This window comes from Lepisosteus oculatus, chromosome 9, assembly GCF_040954835.1.
Source record: "Lepisosteus oculatus isolate fLepOcu1 chromosome 9, fLepOcu1.hap2, whole genome shotgun sequence".
Taxonomy (NCBI): domain Eukaryota; kingdom Metazoa; phylum Chordata; class Actinopteri; order Semionotiformes; family Lepisosteidae; genus Lepisosteus; species Lepisosteus oculatus.
The window spans coordinates 44,975,120-44,990,054 of record NC_090704.1 but is presented as its reverse complement, the minus strand read 5'-3'; the positions used below and the strand labels follow the sequence as shown (position 1 = coordinate 44,990,054).

The 14,935-nt window shown below is 47.0% G+C and overlaps 1 protein-coding gene across 2 annotated transcripts in view; it reads right to left on the bottom strand.

The window, feature by feature from the left end:
- Window positions 1-14,346, bottom strand: part of LOC102682323 (endonuclease V) — a 28,519-nt gene extending 14,173 nt beyond the window's left edge. For both annotated transcript variants that reach the window (XM_069194602.1, XM_015355956.2), the window contains exons 1-5: window positions 14,223-14,346; window positions 8,526-8,697; window positions 5,541-5,675; window positions 5,027-5,066; window positions 3,771-3,883 (exon numbers count right to left, since the gene is read on the bottom strand). In XM_069194602.1, the coding sequence (XP_069050703.1) occupies window positions 3,771-3,883; window positions 5,027-5,066; window positions 5,541-5,675; window positions 8,526-8,697; window positions 14,223-14,302 (540 nt within the window). In that variant the 5' untranslated portion in view covers window positions 14,303-14,346. The remainder of the gene's footprint in view (window positions 1-3,770; window positions 3,884-5,026; window positions 5,067-5,540; window positions 5,676-8,525; window positions 8,698-14,222) is intronic.
- Between the last annotated feature and the right edge of the window lie 589 nt (window positions 14,347-14,935).

The window sequence follows — 14,935 nt, the reverse complement described above, 5'->3', positions numbered from 1 at the left end:
CGTATTTAAGACACGAAAGGTTCATGAAACCGGCTGGTGACTTTCTGATGAGGGGACCTCTGCACGCCTCTGTCTGAGCAAGTCGCCGAGCCCCTGAACTGAGAGTCATTGATACCGTGGTACTTCGTCCCGGCGCCAGACTGCGATGAAGAAACAGGCAAGGAAACGAGCCATCACAGGTATTTACTACCCACTTAAGAATCACTTGACAGTCATCGCTCAGCTGCTCAATCAATGCTTCATCAGCAGGCAGCACATTAGCCAGTTTGGGTTCAGTGATCGGAAGGGAGGTCTGTGGCCCCCGTCGGGTGAGAGGCAGTAGAGCCCTACGCCCGCACCAGACAGGTCTACCGCCAGACTGCGTTGTGGCCCAGAGAGTCACTGTGAACACCGGAGATGGGGAGGACAGCACCTCTTCACCTGATCTCTGTCCCCACGGGACAGGAGTGCAGGCTCATGAGAGTTAACCAAACTTAAAATACACAAGCACTTTATACACTATATTATTATAATACATACCAGGATACTATTCTTAAATGGCATCTTAAATGAATAAATTCACTAGAACACCAACGTTACCACGTGCAAGCATGAGTAAGTGTTCAGCAAATACACAAGAAACCTGTTTAAACACTACCTATCAGACTTAATCCATTCCAAAAAATAATTACGATTTAGATGTAAGATGCCAGTACTTATATCCACCACTGTTTATGTGGTCCATGCCCGTGCTCCGATTCTAAGTGCAAAGGAAGAAGAGGAATTTGATTCCCTCTCCCTCCTACCCTGGAACAGCTGTGCAAATGTGTCAGTTAAACAGCAGGTCTCTCTCTGTCTCTCTGCTCCCTGCATCTGAAATACGCCCTCCTCTTCCTTGGTGTTCACTCTCTTGCAACTGCTGGAAAGATCACACATTAATCCCTGTCACAGGTGCCCCAAGAGGGCACTGCATGGAGAAACTGTGATATTAAGCACAACAGATGGATAGCTGCACCTGCACTGCTCTCTATATTGCAGCCACTTTAATTCAGAACACTTTGTACCATAACAATTTCTTAAAACCACTCAAGATGCTGACAAGGGGGGAACAAATACGTCTGCAGCCAAAACAAACAAAATAAAAACAAGACATCTAACCCTGGAAACTGACAGGCGGATCCAAGCTTTATTCGGTAAACACGAGGCATTTTGAGTGATCTCCAAAAACTGTACTACTCCCAAGTGCTTGGACTGGGGGACCAACTCAGACACCACCCAGTCACATCAACCAAACACCTGCAAATCAGACGCTACACTAACAAAGAAAAGAAGCGCAGTCTTCTTAATGAGTCTTTAAAGGTCCCACAGGAGACCCTGGACAATCCAATCATCTTAAACACTTAAAGCCCTGCACTTAATTAATCAACATGGGAAAAAGTCGCTGGGCTGGGTAACTGTCAATTTCTATTCTTATTTCACAGTAAATGTTTGCACTAAAACTGTAAAAATATTTATATAAGATCCACATGGCCAACTGTCGATACTATATGTTGTTGACTGCTGTGTTTAAAGGAACTGTTACGAAGGACACTACAGATAAAAGACTGACTTTCCTCTTATTAGTGAAGCACAGAGGTACAGCTGGAAAGTGTGGAAAGGAAACAGAGAAGAGAGTACGACCCTCTTTGAATTTGTCCTGCAGGCCTATGTTGGCAGAGGAGAGCAGAAATGCAGACAGGGAGACTGAAATGATACCCTGTCTTCCCAAAATCTGTTCCAGCACCTGTGACTACAGCCATCTCTTCTTCATGCCAGGCTCTCGCCAAGGAGCAGAAGATTTATTTTTTAGTATCATGATTACTGCTCTCTGTTGAACAGTGCCCCATAAAGACAGAGAGTTTAGAGTCAGAGAGTTCAGCAGAATGTGCGAAAGCACACACACACACACACACACACACACACACACGTAGGTAGTGTTATTTCCCTTGCCAAGCAATTACACCGTGACAGGGCGATCAAGGCAGCAGCCAGAAAGTCCTGTGTGTGGGGATGTCAAAATGACACAGATTTCTTTGCAACAAAAGACAAAAACAAACAGCATCCCTGGCCCCTCGAGAGCAAAAATGCTCGGAATGCAGAGTCACAGGCTGAAAGAGAACACAATGGCTCAGAGAAGGAAAAACGCACATAAGCATGAGCCCAATTCTCCAGCACAGTCTGTTCCACATGACCTGTCAAGTAATCCTCACATGGCCAACGATCAGAAACACGGCTCAGAAACGAGGCCGTGTTTCACACCGTCCCCCGCTCGGCGGCTTAAACAACAACAACAACCCCCCAAAAAAAGCTGAGGCATGATGCACTTGCAGTATGTTCAAAAAAAGTCCAGCAGCTGGCAAGGACCGTGCCCTTGTTCATTCCCCGTACTAGTGATCTAGAGTCTTCTCGCGTATCTTCCAGGAGATACAGCCCTCGACTGCCCCAAGCGCTCTCCACCTGCAACGTGGAGCTGCCACCTGGGCCCTTGACTGGTGACGGGGAGGTTGCGGGGTCTGTCCTGGGTGGAACACTGCTGCTGCACGCTCGAGCAAGGTACTTCGATCAAGACAGCTTCAGTAAAATACCCAGTTATACCCAGCATAAATCGTCATATATATATACAGTACGTTGCTTTGGATAAAAGCACCTCCCAAGTAAATTAATACTACACAGCTGCACAAGGGAGCGGGCACTTTCAATAGTATCTGCAAGAACAATGGCACCAGATATGGCAGCTCTTCTCTGGAAACAAGGGAATCTATCAAATACTGTTAGGGCTGATTTTACTTTTTGCGCTTAATTTGCAGTGAGCATGGGACTGTAATTTAGCAGGTACACCTATATATTTATTACTAAAGCACTGGTCCTCTGAAACCCATTTAACCATTATTCCTAATCTACCAGGCCACAAAAGCACTCTGAGTGAACTGGGACATGCAGCTTCATATTAAGAGTCAGATTAGCTCGGGCACGGGAATGTGTCCTGGGGACAGTAATGGCAGAACCAACTGCTTCGTAATTGAGCTGGAGTGAACTACTCGGAGATAATCGCTCCCTGCACACATGCGCCCTTGCTCACTCACCTCCTTCAGTTTCTGTTTAGCAGGGCACTTGCTCACCAGCCTCGACAGACGCCCAGCACTAATGATCTCATTCAAGAAAGTCAGGTAAAAAAAAAATACCCCCCCCCTGCAAAATACAGTATGCGTAGAGCAGCAGTAGTCAGGGGCGACTGGGGAAGCAGCAGCAGCACTGAGGAGGAGAAATATTCAGGCTGGACAGGAACCCCTTCCATGAAAGAAAGCCCATGCAAATGTTTTCACAGTTGGAGGGTGCAGAAGGTGCATCACCTGTACCCATGAACACACACCTGCCCCTTCCTGTGCACACAGAAAGGAAACACTAAATGAGCTGGAGGCGAGGGGAGACACAGAAGGAATCCTGCTGGCTGGATCTGGAAAAGACTTCTTGTGCTATTCACCTCCAAGCCATCTGTTCTCTATGTACCTCTCAGTGCTCCTCTCTTGCGGCACATTCTTGCTCTTTCTCTTCCCTCCCCCCACCCCACAATGGCCATCTTTCATTCCCTACCCTTAACACGCCCACCTCTTTCTTTCCCAATGCTCACCCGTTTCCAACTGTCCACCCCTTGTCTCTGTGTCCCTGGCTATTCCTATATCCTTCACTCTCCCTTCTCCACTCACGGCACCCCCACCACCACCAGATCACTGCCTTCAGCATCTCGCCATTACCTTGTGCTGGTGCTCCTGCTTGTCCTCCATCCCGTCCACCTGCAGTAGGTTCTTGGCCACGCCGATGCAAGGCAGCCCGGCAAGCACCCCCAGGTGGCAGGCCAGCCCAAACTCTGCAGGGCCCAACACATACAGCCACTGAAGACACTGCACACTCCTGCGGGTGTGAGCCAAGAGCAGCAGTGTGGTGCAGCGCTTGGGAATCTGGTTGGGAAACTGCAAAGCTGTGGGTTCACATCGCAGGTGAAACATGGCCTCTTGCAGCCCTGAACAAGGTGCTTCACCTGAATTGTCCAGGGGTGCAAATGTTGGATGCTTTGGACTCGTTTGCTTTTTTAGGAGATGTTCTCCCGATCATCTATCCTTTGAGGCTGCTTATAAACCTGCAGGATGGCAGTTCTCTGAGACTGCAGAACTGGACATTCCTTCTCTAGACAAAAGTTTTTGCATGCTGGTGGCCTCTATTGAAAACAAAATGTAAAGTTGGATGCCTGTTTTGAAAACAAAATGTAAAGTCCCTGGTTTTTCATACTTCCATTGATTTATGAACCTAATTTGTTTTTTGAAAACTGTAAGGTGAATATTCAAAATTTAAAATTAAATTCAAGTACAAAAACAATTATTTGTTCCTGAGGTGTAGAAAATCTACCAATTACTTTACTGTAACACTGCACCAAATCTTCCGAGTAGAACATTATGGTTTGTTTATGGTAATGACCCTATTAACCCTAGAACAATAGTCAACAAGAGAAGCTTAACAGAGAAGATAAATAAGGCATAAAACTTCGTGGAACTCAGCTATACTGAAGAACTGTGTTGTACAAGACCGTACAGAAGGTTACTCTGTGAGGATGGCATCTGTGAAGGATGTTCCTTCATCATCACAAAAAGTTCTTCATAAATCCAAAAAATGCAAGCTTCATTATAAAGAGAATCTATAAACCGGGTGTTTGTAAATTGATGGTTTTGTGAACGACATAATTGTATGACAGCCTCCCTTGAGTCCTTAGCGACTTATTTCCAACAGAGCAGGTATCCTGTGAAACTGATTAGTAAATGGTCTACTTGATAATTCATTAAACTGGTGATCACTCTGTTTTCAAAATAAGCACAACACATACGGATTCCTGCTCAGGAGTTACAGCATGCTCTTCGCCATAATTATATACAGAGAAGAGAGGAATTTGAAAGAAAAGCCAATCAATTTAAACACATGCTTGCCAACAAAACCCCGACACAGCATGCAGCAGACTCACCCCTGTAGTGGAACAGCCCGTTCCCATCCACGAATATCACCTGTAGAGACAGACAGCACGCTGAGAGCTCCAGCACAGCCTGTAAACACTCAGGAACGGCCTGCCTGTTACCAGATGACTCCCCAGTGTGCAAATGAGGAACTTTTCTTACTTAGCAAACACCACTAACATACAGGCAGTAACAAAAAAATGAAAATGAAACAGGAGGTCTTAGATATGGTGTGGTTTATGATGTGTAATTTCTGCAATGCAAGTCAACTTAGCAATTCACGCATTCACTACAGGTGCTATTAAACATCATAACAATCCCTCCCACAGCCGTTAAAAATGTTAAGCTTTCATGACACCAGTCTTTCCAGAAACCAGTGTAGGAGTCCTGCAGAGATGGGTGAAACAGTCTGTTCATTTCCCCCCTCAGACGAAACTGGACAGCTGCTGGGCAGTGGGGTACGCGTTATGAGGGCGGAACAGGATGAAGACCCGAGCGAGCGAGCTGGGCGGCGTGACCTCCGACCTGCGGCAGGCAGCTGGGGTCACTCCGCTCCAGACGGTGCACAGCCTCCGCCAGACAGGGCGCTTCCCGGAAACCCAGGAAGCCGGCAATGTAGGGGGCGCCGAGGTCAATCATCTGGCTGTCCTCGTAGAGCACCTGGCCGGAAGACGAGAGCAATCGGGAAGCAGAGGAAGCCAGGAGGCGTGGGCACGGCGTAACAACTTCGGCAAGCACACCGAGCGCTGGCAGAGAGGTGCCATCACCTCCTTCGGACACTTCTCAAAAGACTGGGCGCACATCACAAAAATCCCCCACATCAGAAACCATAACATACCTGAGGAGGTACCTTCTGACTCATGTGGGTGCTAAACATAACCCCTTCAACACAACTCAGTGCCATATTCTGTTGCACGTAATCTCCACCATGGATAAGAGGAGCACAGACTGCATCTGCAGCTGATGCAGGGGCTCCCAGACCTGGTCCTGATGCCCCCCCACACCTGCTGGTTTTCATGCCAGCCCACCTTCATTGGGAAGCGGAAGTTGCTTCATTGGAACATTTCCATCTTGTTTATAGTCACAAGTTTGGGATTAAAGATTAAAGCTCCAACACGTATGAGAGCTGGGAACGAACAGTTCAAATTCATCTCATTATTAAAAAGTCAATGAAGGGTCTGACTGTGTAACTGGAGAGCTCAGCTGGGATGAAAACCAACAGGCGCGTGAGTCATCAGGACTAGGACTGGGGCACCACTGAGGTAATGTAATGCATTCCTGACGAATGAAAGGACTAGTTTTGCTGTTTGCAAAGGTGCAAAGGGCAAAGTTGTTGAACAAAACCCAGCGTGTTTAATGCACTCGCCAAAAGCCAATGCAAAACGGGTCCAACTTGGCATCAGATCCTTCTGGATTGCCGGGACTACTCACCGCTGCCACTAGGGGGAGACTCTGTGAGCACTCATCTGCATGCAAAGGCAGAATGAGGTGTGTGTGTGTGTTGGGGGGGGTGTTTGATGAGTGCCAGGTTGGGAGGCAGTCAGAAGTAAACAGATGTGACTGCTTCAGCTTGGCAAGGAACATTTAATTAGGACTGTATATTCCATTAAAACAGCAAATGTGTCAGTGTATCAATGTAATGAGCTGGCAAAACAAAACCAACAGTGGGGGGAGGGAGCGGCGCGAAGTTCTGGAGCCTGGCAGCACCGCCGGTGATGCTGGGAGAGCAGCTGGGACCTCAGCCTTCAGAGTTCAGAGAGGAGGACAGAAGACTAAGGGCAGAGCACAACATACGCACACATCACCACAATTTCATTAGCTTAATTGCATTCATGTTTTTGTGCCAATCAACGTCAGCGCCTGTCAGGCGCTGGGAGAGCGCACCCTGGATGTGCCCTTGCGCAGCATCAGTCTGCGCCCCTCCGAGCGCCCTGCCCCTCACCCTGTGTGCACTTACACACTCACACACTCACACACACTCGCCCTGCAGCCCGCTCCAGTCAGACCCCAGGGACCGCGCAGAAGGCCACCATCTGTTTTCGCTCTCGCTCCTGTTGCCGACGGGCCTGGGGAGTGTGTCTGGCATTCCAAGTGCGCCGCGCCGCACCGCGAAAGGAAATTTCACCGAAACACACCATAACCCTGCAGCCCACCAAGGTTCCCAGGAGCGTGCCTCTGCGATCACACCTCCGTCACTGCCACACGGTACGGGCGGACCTCAAGCACAGCTGGCCTCTGGCTTCGCCTCTTTCCCTTACCAAGTGATTAAGTCTTATAGATCCCCCAGGCTGCAACGTTTCTCCCAAGACGGACCAGAGCTATGACTTAGGTGCCTCGTGCAGTTTCCCCTGCAGCCTCTGCGTGAGACCAAGGGAGAGGAAACCTGCTACACAACAGGTTTTGGAGAGGCTGCAATGCAAACAGATCAAGTGGCGCAGCTGTGAGGGTCAGGGAGGGCAGCAGATATCGAGATCCTAAGTTATTTCTGCCTTTTTAACCTCTGCGTGAACATTCGGTTCAGATTTCTTTGTAAACCAGAAGACTGAATACAAAATGGACAACTCTGAGGAACATATAAGTTTAGGACTGAAGACTAGCTGACATTAGACTATATATTTTTTTCTGATATTGATAAGAAACGTATCCATTTCCTTACGCCAGCCACCGGGCACCATATCACACCACAGGGCACAACTGGGTGCCACGCAAGGCTGTTGACAAACACCCATGGGAACAAAGGACACCGCGTGGCACACGTCACCGCATCCCAGCAGCGACTATGGGAACAGGCAGGAATGCTCCTCCAGCTCCTAGACAGACACCCCGCTAGGTGTTTTCCTGGCTTTAGAGCGTGAACCCAATTAAAAAATCAGCTTAATTGGGAAATTAAAAAAAACATACAATAAGCAACCCCTGATCAGTAAAGATCACATGCACCAAAAAATGGCGTTTTCACTTTTATTTACCACTGTCGGAAACACTCCAGATCGCACCAATTAAACTATACCATAGAGAATTCTGTATGTTAGTTTTCCTTGAAACGTTTGTCGTTTCCTGTGTTTTTCCACAGTGCTTCACCACTATTTTGTAGGGTTTACTATGATGATTGTACTTTCCTCTACTGGAATTGCACGGTCTACCACACGAAGCCTTTGTAAGGAAGTACAAAGAACCGCCTGACCGAGCTAAAAACAAAAACCTGCACCGTGAGCTGATATTTTCAGAAGCCTTCCTACTGCCCTTCCAAGCCTTCAGACGCTCAGCTGTCAAACCTGCAGGAGTTTCAAACCCTGAGCGAGTTACCTGGCAACAACTCAGACCAGCGGCTTTGAGGTTTCAGTCCCGTTTGAAGTAACGGAGGAGCACCGAAACAGCCACCCATCAAAAGAGCCTGGGCTGGCTTGCTCACTGGGGGGGCCAAACAGGTGCCTGTTTAACCCCCCCACCCCAGCTCACTCTTATTCCTCATGGTCCGCATCTCCCCAACCTGCCGGGACCTCGGCTCCCTACCTCGAGCTCCGGATAGCTCAGAACCACCAGCTGGGCGCAGGCTCTGCGATCGTCCCCCTTGATGAAGGACAGGTCCACCCCGCCAACTCTGGTGAGCCCGTCGAATCCGGGGGCTGTCTGCCACTCCTCCGTGTCCCCCTCCACCAGCTGCAGCTTCAGCTGGGCCTGCTCGCTGCAGACAGGAGAACAACGCTGAACGGGAGCAGTGAGCAGAGAGCCTCCCCTCCCCTCCCCAACACCACCACACCCAGGACTGCTTCCCATGAAGGTTTTATTCACGACGGGGCAAAAATGAGCTCCGTGCCTTTTCCTTCCCGGACTACCGACGGATCTCCAGCCAATATTCCAAAACTATCCGCTGGAAGAGTGAAATGTCTACTGAAACATGCAGGACACTGCCTGGACACTCCACTCAAAGGGCTTTACAGGTAACGGGGACTCCCCTCCACCACCAGTGTGCAGCCCCACCTGGATGATGCAACGGCAGCCAAAGTGCACCAGTACTCTCCCCACACACCAGCTCTCAGTGGGAGGAGAGCAGAGTGATGAAGCCAGTTCATAGAGGGGGATTATTAGGAGGATATGATTGGTAAAGGCCAGGGGGAAATTTGGCCAGGACACCAGGGTTACACCCCTACTCTTTTTGAGAAACGCCCTGGGATTTTTAATGTCCACACAGAGTTAGGACCTCGGTTTTACGTCACATCCGAAGGACGGCATCTTTTTACAGTATAGTGCCCCCGTCACTATACTGGGGCATTAGGACCAACACAGGCAGCAAGGTGAGCGCCCCCCTGCTGGCCCCATTAACACCTACCAGAGGGATCACAGGTGCTTGTGCTTGCTCCGAGTGGCAGGGCTGCCCTTTACAGGAGGCACAGTATCACCAGGGTTTTCTCCCTCTCTTGACTGTTGCAATGAAAATGACTAAAGGTGGGAATGCTGCTCATAACCCGTTCGAGTCTCCCACAAATTTATTCGGACATCCTTCCAGATCTCACAACCTGAGCCCAGCTGGGTTACCTGCTGGTGCAAAATCACCCACACATGCCGTCACAGGACAGGAGAGGGAGCGTAACCTTTGCTCAGCTGAGCAGCCTTGACCTGGCTTGTTCTCTCTTGCTTAAACGTTTTGACCATTACCTTGGGGAAACAGGAATCAGATTTTGTCTCTTAGCAAAAAGGGGTCTGAAAGGTTTTTGTGACTCTGCAGGCGCTGACTGTACCGCACACAGGGGGGTGGGTACACAAATGAGACATTAGCTCTCCTAGTCAAGCTGTGGATGTTAAATGATCAGCTAATTAAGGTTAACAATACTGCCCATGTCCAGCTTCTTTGGCCAGATGGCAACTGGAAGACAGGTGGCGACATTAAACTGAAGGTGGAAACTGCTGAAGGAGTATTTGGTGTACAAGAGAGGCTCTTAAATTATTCTCTGCATTCTTCTTATTTCAAAGTCTGCAAATTAAGATGAGCAGTGGTTAGGATGTAATTCCCTGTGAGTACAAAGCTGGGAGAAACACCCCATTCTACATCAGGGCACTGACTGAGCGATGAAATGCTATGCTGCCACATGACTCTGCGAGTCTCCAGAGAATGTGTAAGAGAGAGGGTTTTAGTTAACTGGAGACCAGAGGAGGAGGAGGCTGCCTGGGGAAAGTGTCCACTCCCTGCCCTCACACTCCCCTTGCTGATCACAAATCAAGTACACATTTAACAACGAGATGGCACTGGGAACTAGATATGATGTGGAATTATACTCCTATCAGCACTCTCAATAGCTTTGCAGATCAATGCCATTGTGCCTTCTGGCAGCCATCCACTGGTATCTTGGCAGGAAGCTGCTCTAATGCAGGAGAAGCAGCTCGATAGCACAGTACGTAATGAGAGACCTGATGGAGATTGGGGCAGTGGGGGCATCCCATAAGGCTTCTCCCGATTAAACATTTATTTTCCCATTTCGGCCTCGCTGGAGTCAGCCAAGCTCCGGTCGGTATTCCGGCTCGCACAGAGCCAGAGGCACGTCCAACCTCCATTCCTTCCGTTATTAATCCCGTAGGGAAATTGGACATGGTGCATTCTCCACGGATGCAAGGTCTACCCTTCTGAAAATCTAAGAAGGCTGTCCGCAAGCTCACACAGGCCCTAATTCAAAGAGGGGGGGAAGATTTCTGCAACTTGCCTTTGGATGCTGCACACAAAGCTGACAGCGGAGTCAAACCGGCAATTGTGCACTCTTCATAAAAAGTTTCATTTGCATTAAAGGAAACAATCCAAACCCAACCTTGCATACAGAATGTAACAAAATTTGTCTAACAAATGGGCATGATATAAAGTAAACAAAGTATAATGTGCCAGGCAGTGATATAAGAGTCTAAACACTGCAATTTTTAAAACAAAAAGATCTGGAAACTGACCAGCAAGGCTTTTACAAACATGGTTTATGTGATGCATGCTTTTTTGCTTTCGGCAACTAAGGCAATAGAATACCATTTACTGTGCAAGTTGTGTTCAAGATGTATTCAGCAAAACGTCTTGCAGGCAGTTTTAAAATGAAGTACCTGTGCAAAAACCTTAAAAATGTATATGAAATTTTACAAATGCATCTTCTGGGAGATTACAAAGGTAATTTTAGCTGACTTGTTTTATTCTAAGGCAGTAAGTTGCAAAAATTACTGGCCTTAATGTGTATACAGAGGCACAAAAAAATCAATCTGTATGTTTGGCTAGAGGCGATTGATTTGTTCCGACGGGTGAAAATGAAATTTTTATTTATGCAAATGTGTGTGTACCACATTGCAGACGCGCATTACAATAACATGCCTCCTGAAGAGAGGAATACTGCCATTTTCAGACAGAGGCAAGTTATGCAAAACCAGCACACGTCGCTTAATTAGTCGACAGGATCTAATTAGGCTGTGATTAAATATTAGACAGAGAAACGGCGTGAGACTGCAGTGAGTGCGTGGTCTGTGTAGACACAGGGAGGCCTCTGCACACAGTGTTGGCATTTACAACACACAAATATTAATGTGTTGGATCTCTGCAGCGCTAACCTTTTGTGCGCCCTGTTAAATTGGGTGAAACAGCTCCTGACAAAACAGAACGCACAGTATCAAAGCAAACCATCTGTGGTACCCTAAAACAGTACTAATGCTCTTTATTACACATGTGCAAGACCCTGTCAAAAAGTTTGATTCTGCATTATCAACACTGTGTTTATTTAGCATTTTTCATATTTGTTTTTCCCCCCGGCACTTAGCCAAGTACTCTTCCTTTTCCAAAGGAACACAACAATTGGAGAAGATGCCTGTAAAAGCTTGTCAGCAAAACTTTACTGCATCGCATAAAATCCGTGCTAGTCCACACATACTTAGCCCAGCAAAGATTTCATTAGGTTTTTCTTTTTCAACCTGCAGAATAAACAACAAGACCAGTAAAAAGTGTGGTTTAATGTCGTCAATCCTTTTTATGAAAGTGGCACAGAACACTTGCCACTGAATTCAGACAGCAAGGACAATAAACGGTTTCAAGTGAGGCACTGTCCCTCCATTTCCAACAATTCATTTTACATGAGGTAAAAATGCAGTCTTTGTCTTTGGTTTACTATACTTCACTGTGCTGTCTTACACTTTACCAGGCTATACTGCAGTATGCTCCCTATCCCACAGCACATATCTTCAGTATTTTTACTTTAGTCTGAGTATTTCAGTTCTTGGCTTTCTTCTGTGGGAAGGAACTGGCAGGGGTCAGCACGACTTGAGTGCTACGTTTGAAAAAAGAAAAACTGCACGTAAAGTTCTTTTTGAACTTCAGTACATCAACTTGTTTCCAATATTGACACCCCGCAAAAAAAAACAGAACACAGGGACTGCACACAATTTGTAAATGAAAAAAAGTTATTTATATTGTAGTACAACAAAGCACCTGCTGGTATGGCATTTTTTGTAAAGCTAAATAAACAGATCTGAAATGGGCAGCACTTATTGCACTAATGCTCATTCACTATCCAAGAAAGACCACAGGGTTTACTGTGAATGGATGAGCAATTTGGAGAGGATCTTTCAAAAGAGATGGTGTGGATGGAGTTCGAGTCCATTGCTGCAGCTCTGCATGCACAGCAGGGATCTTCTGGGGACTACCTGGACAAGCTTTACAAATTCTCCGAGCACTGCATGTGCCTAAAGAAACCTACAGACACACAGGCCCTACAAAGTTTGACAATTGTGCAGTATGCAAATTACAGTTCAGGTCTTTCTGACCAGCAGGTACCTAATTGATCCAAGAACCTCATTCAACCATTTCTCTAAAAAGAAGCAAAGATATCAGCATCAACAATATGGCCAGGTGTCATGTTCCGTTCTTCCACGAACAAGAAGTGCTTCCTGTTTTTGGTTTTAAATGCACTTCATAGGTTCCACTTGTCAAGTACAGCCTGCACGAGTGATAATTATGAAGCCATTATGTTCTGAGGAATATGAAGACTGTAAGACTGGGTATTGTCAACAGAGGACTAGATTTCTTCCACACAGAACACTTTCAAGAGGAGAACTGTCTTGCTCATCTGCCGTCTTTGCAACCCTGGTCTTGGAGGAAACTTTGTTTGCTTTTTTTCAGAGGGAGCTCTTAATCTCAGTCCAGTTGATCTCGCTAATTGAGATTCTTGCTTAATTAAGAGTTTTTCACCCTGATTCTACGCTCAGTCTTTAGTTTCAAGAATAACTCACAGTAGGGTTGTTTTTGTGAAGAAATTCAGCAACAGAACCCAACACCATTCACTCCTCAGATTTATTACAACAAGGTTTATGGACAAACACGTATGGGATGACCAATTAGGGATGCCTGGACACAGGAGGGTATCAAAAACTCTCTGCTGGCTACAGGTTCGTTTACTGCCCCTTTTCGCACCCGACTAAGAGCTGGTGTGAAACCCAGAGCTCGTTTCAGGCTTGATTCCAGTTCATAACACCCTGCAAGTCCTTAAGAAATGAAAACGAAGCTGAGCAACTAAAGGTCAATTAGCCTAATTAGAACTGTATTGGAACAAATGCGGAGAAGACACAGGCACCTGAAAGACAAGGGTTTGAAGCCACTGTTTTAGGTCTTTAATCATCAAGCTCTTACAAAGCTGACCTAGTTTCTTACTTCTCCCCATGAAATCACTAATGAAGACCTACAGAGAGAAGAGCTGTCCTGGAAAGCACCGTTGTTACTTTCCACCTGCCGTTCTCGACAGCTAGATATGTTTCACCTCGGCACAGATAGTGTTCCGTCACCAGTTACGTGTGTTAAGAGGACCCAGGTTAACAGTAAGGTGTTGCCCTATACTTCTCAGGCCGAGAATATATCTATAATCTATACTTCCTCTGAGGTTTTCCACTTCCCCACACGTATCGACTCTTCCCGGACTGTGCCAACGCTTTCGGACACAGTCTATACCCCCTCTAGGTATTTGCGAAACCTACACCGACGTCTGTCGAGAAGTCAACACCTTTTAGGTTTTCACTACAGTGTAAAAATGTTCCGTGAGGCAGCACGGGTGTTTCACTGAACCGAGCGCAGAGCTGTTGCTGCAGGACATTCTGCAGGGAAATAGTTTTGCACAGCTTGTATAATGCCCGTAAGGAACCCAGTTCGGCCGAATTCGGGTATTTATTTAGACAAAATGCTCACTGGAGAGCTTTTGGGTTTCTAACCTTTCCCACTGCTTGACAACCTCCTCCTGCGGCACTGCCGGCTTGTCTAAACCCACACAATGTGACCAACCGCCTGCCATTCTCTCTCCCAGCTGCTGCAGCAGGTCGTTCTTCCTGAAACGCGGCCGCGGCTGCGTCATTTCCGATACGTCAGGACCGGTCAGCCCCGCTTTGAAAGAAGAGCGCTGCCGTCGATTGCAATGATTAAGTTTGTTAAAATGACACGTATAGCTTGAACAATATATTTCCCCGAGAATGTAGACTTTGAAACATTAATACGTTGTACATTAAATACGTTTCTGATCGTTTCAGAAGCTTCAGTGCGGTCTTAAAATTGCTCCCTCTGTTTTTTTAATAGGTTTTCATTCAGTTGCCAGAAACGCACATCATCCGGCGGGAGGTATTTGGATTTTTAATGCTCAGATGTGAGGATTATAACTCACCTGCTTTAGTTCCTTTTCCTCGTAGATCAGCTGGGGTCAATTCAGTCGGACTCTGGCCATCTGGCACTTCGAAGCGGTAAAAACCGAAACAGATTTGGGTCATATTGTAACTTAGAGCGTCTGTGCAAAGCGTAAGAGCGGCATCTAGTGGACACTACGCGTAATGTCATGATATTGGTCTTCGACGGCAGGGGGTCTACATGTCTAGTTCTGGATAAGAAATCCTGCTGGTTTCGTAGGTCTCCTTAAATGGGCCGAGACCTTGGCAGG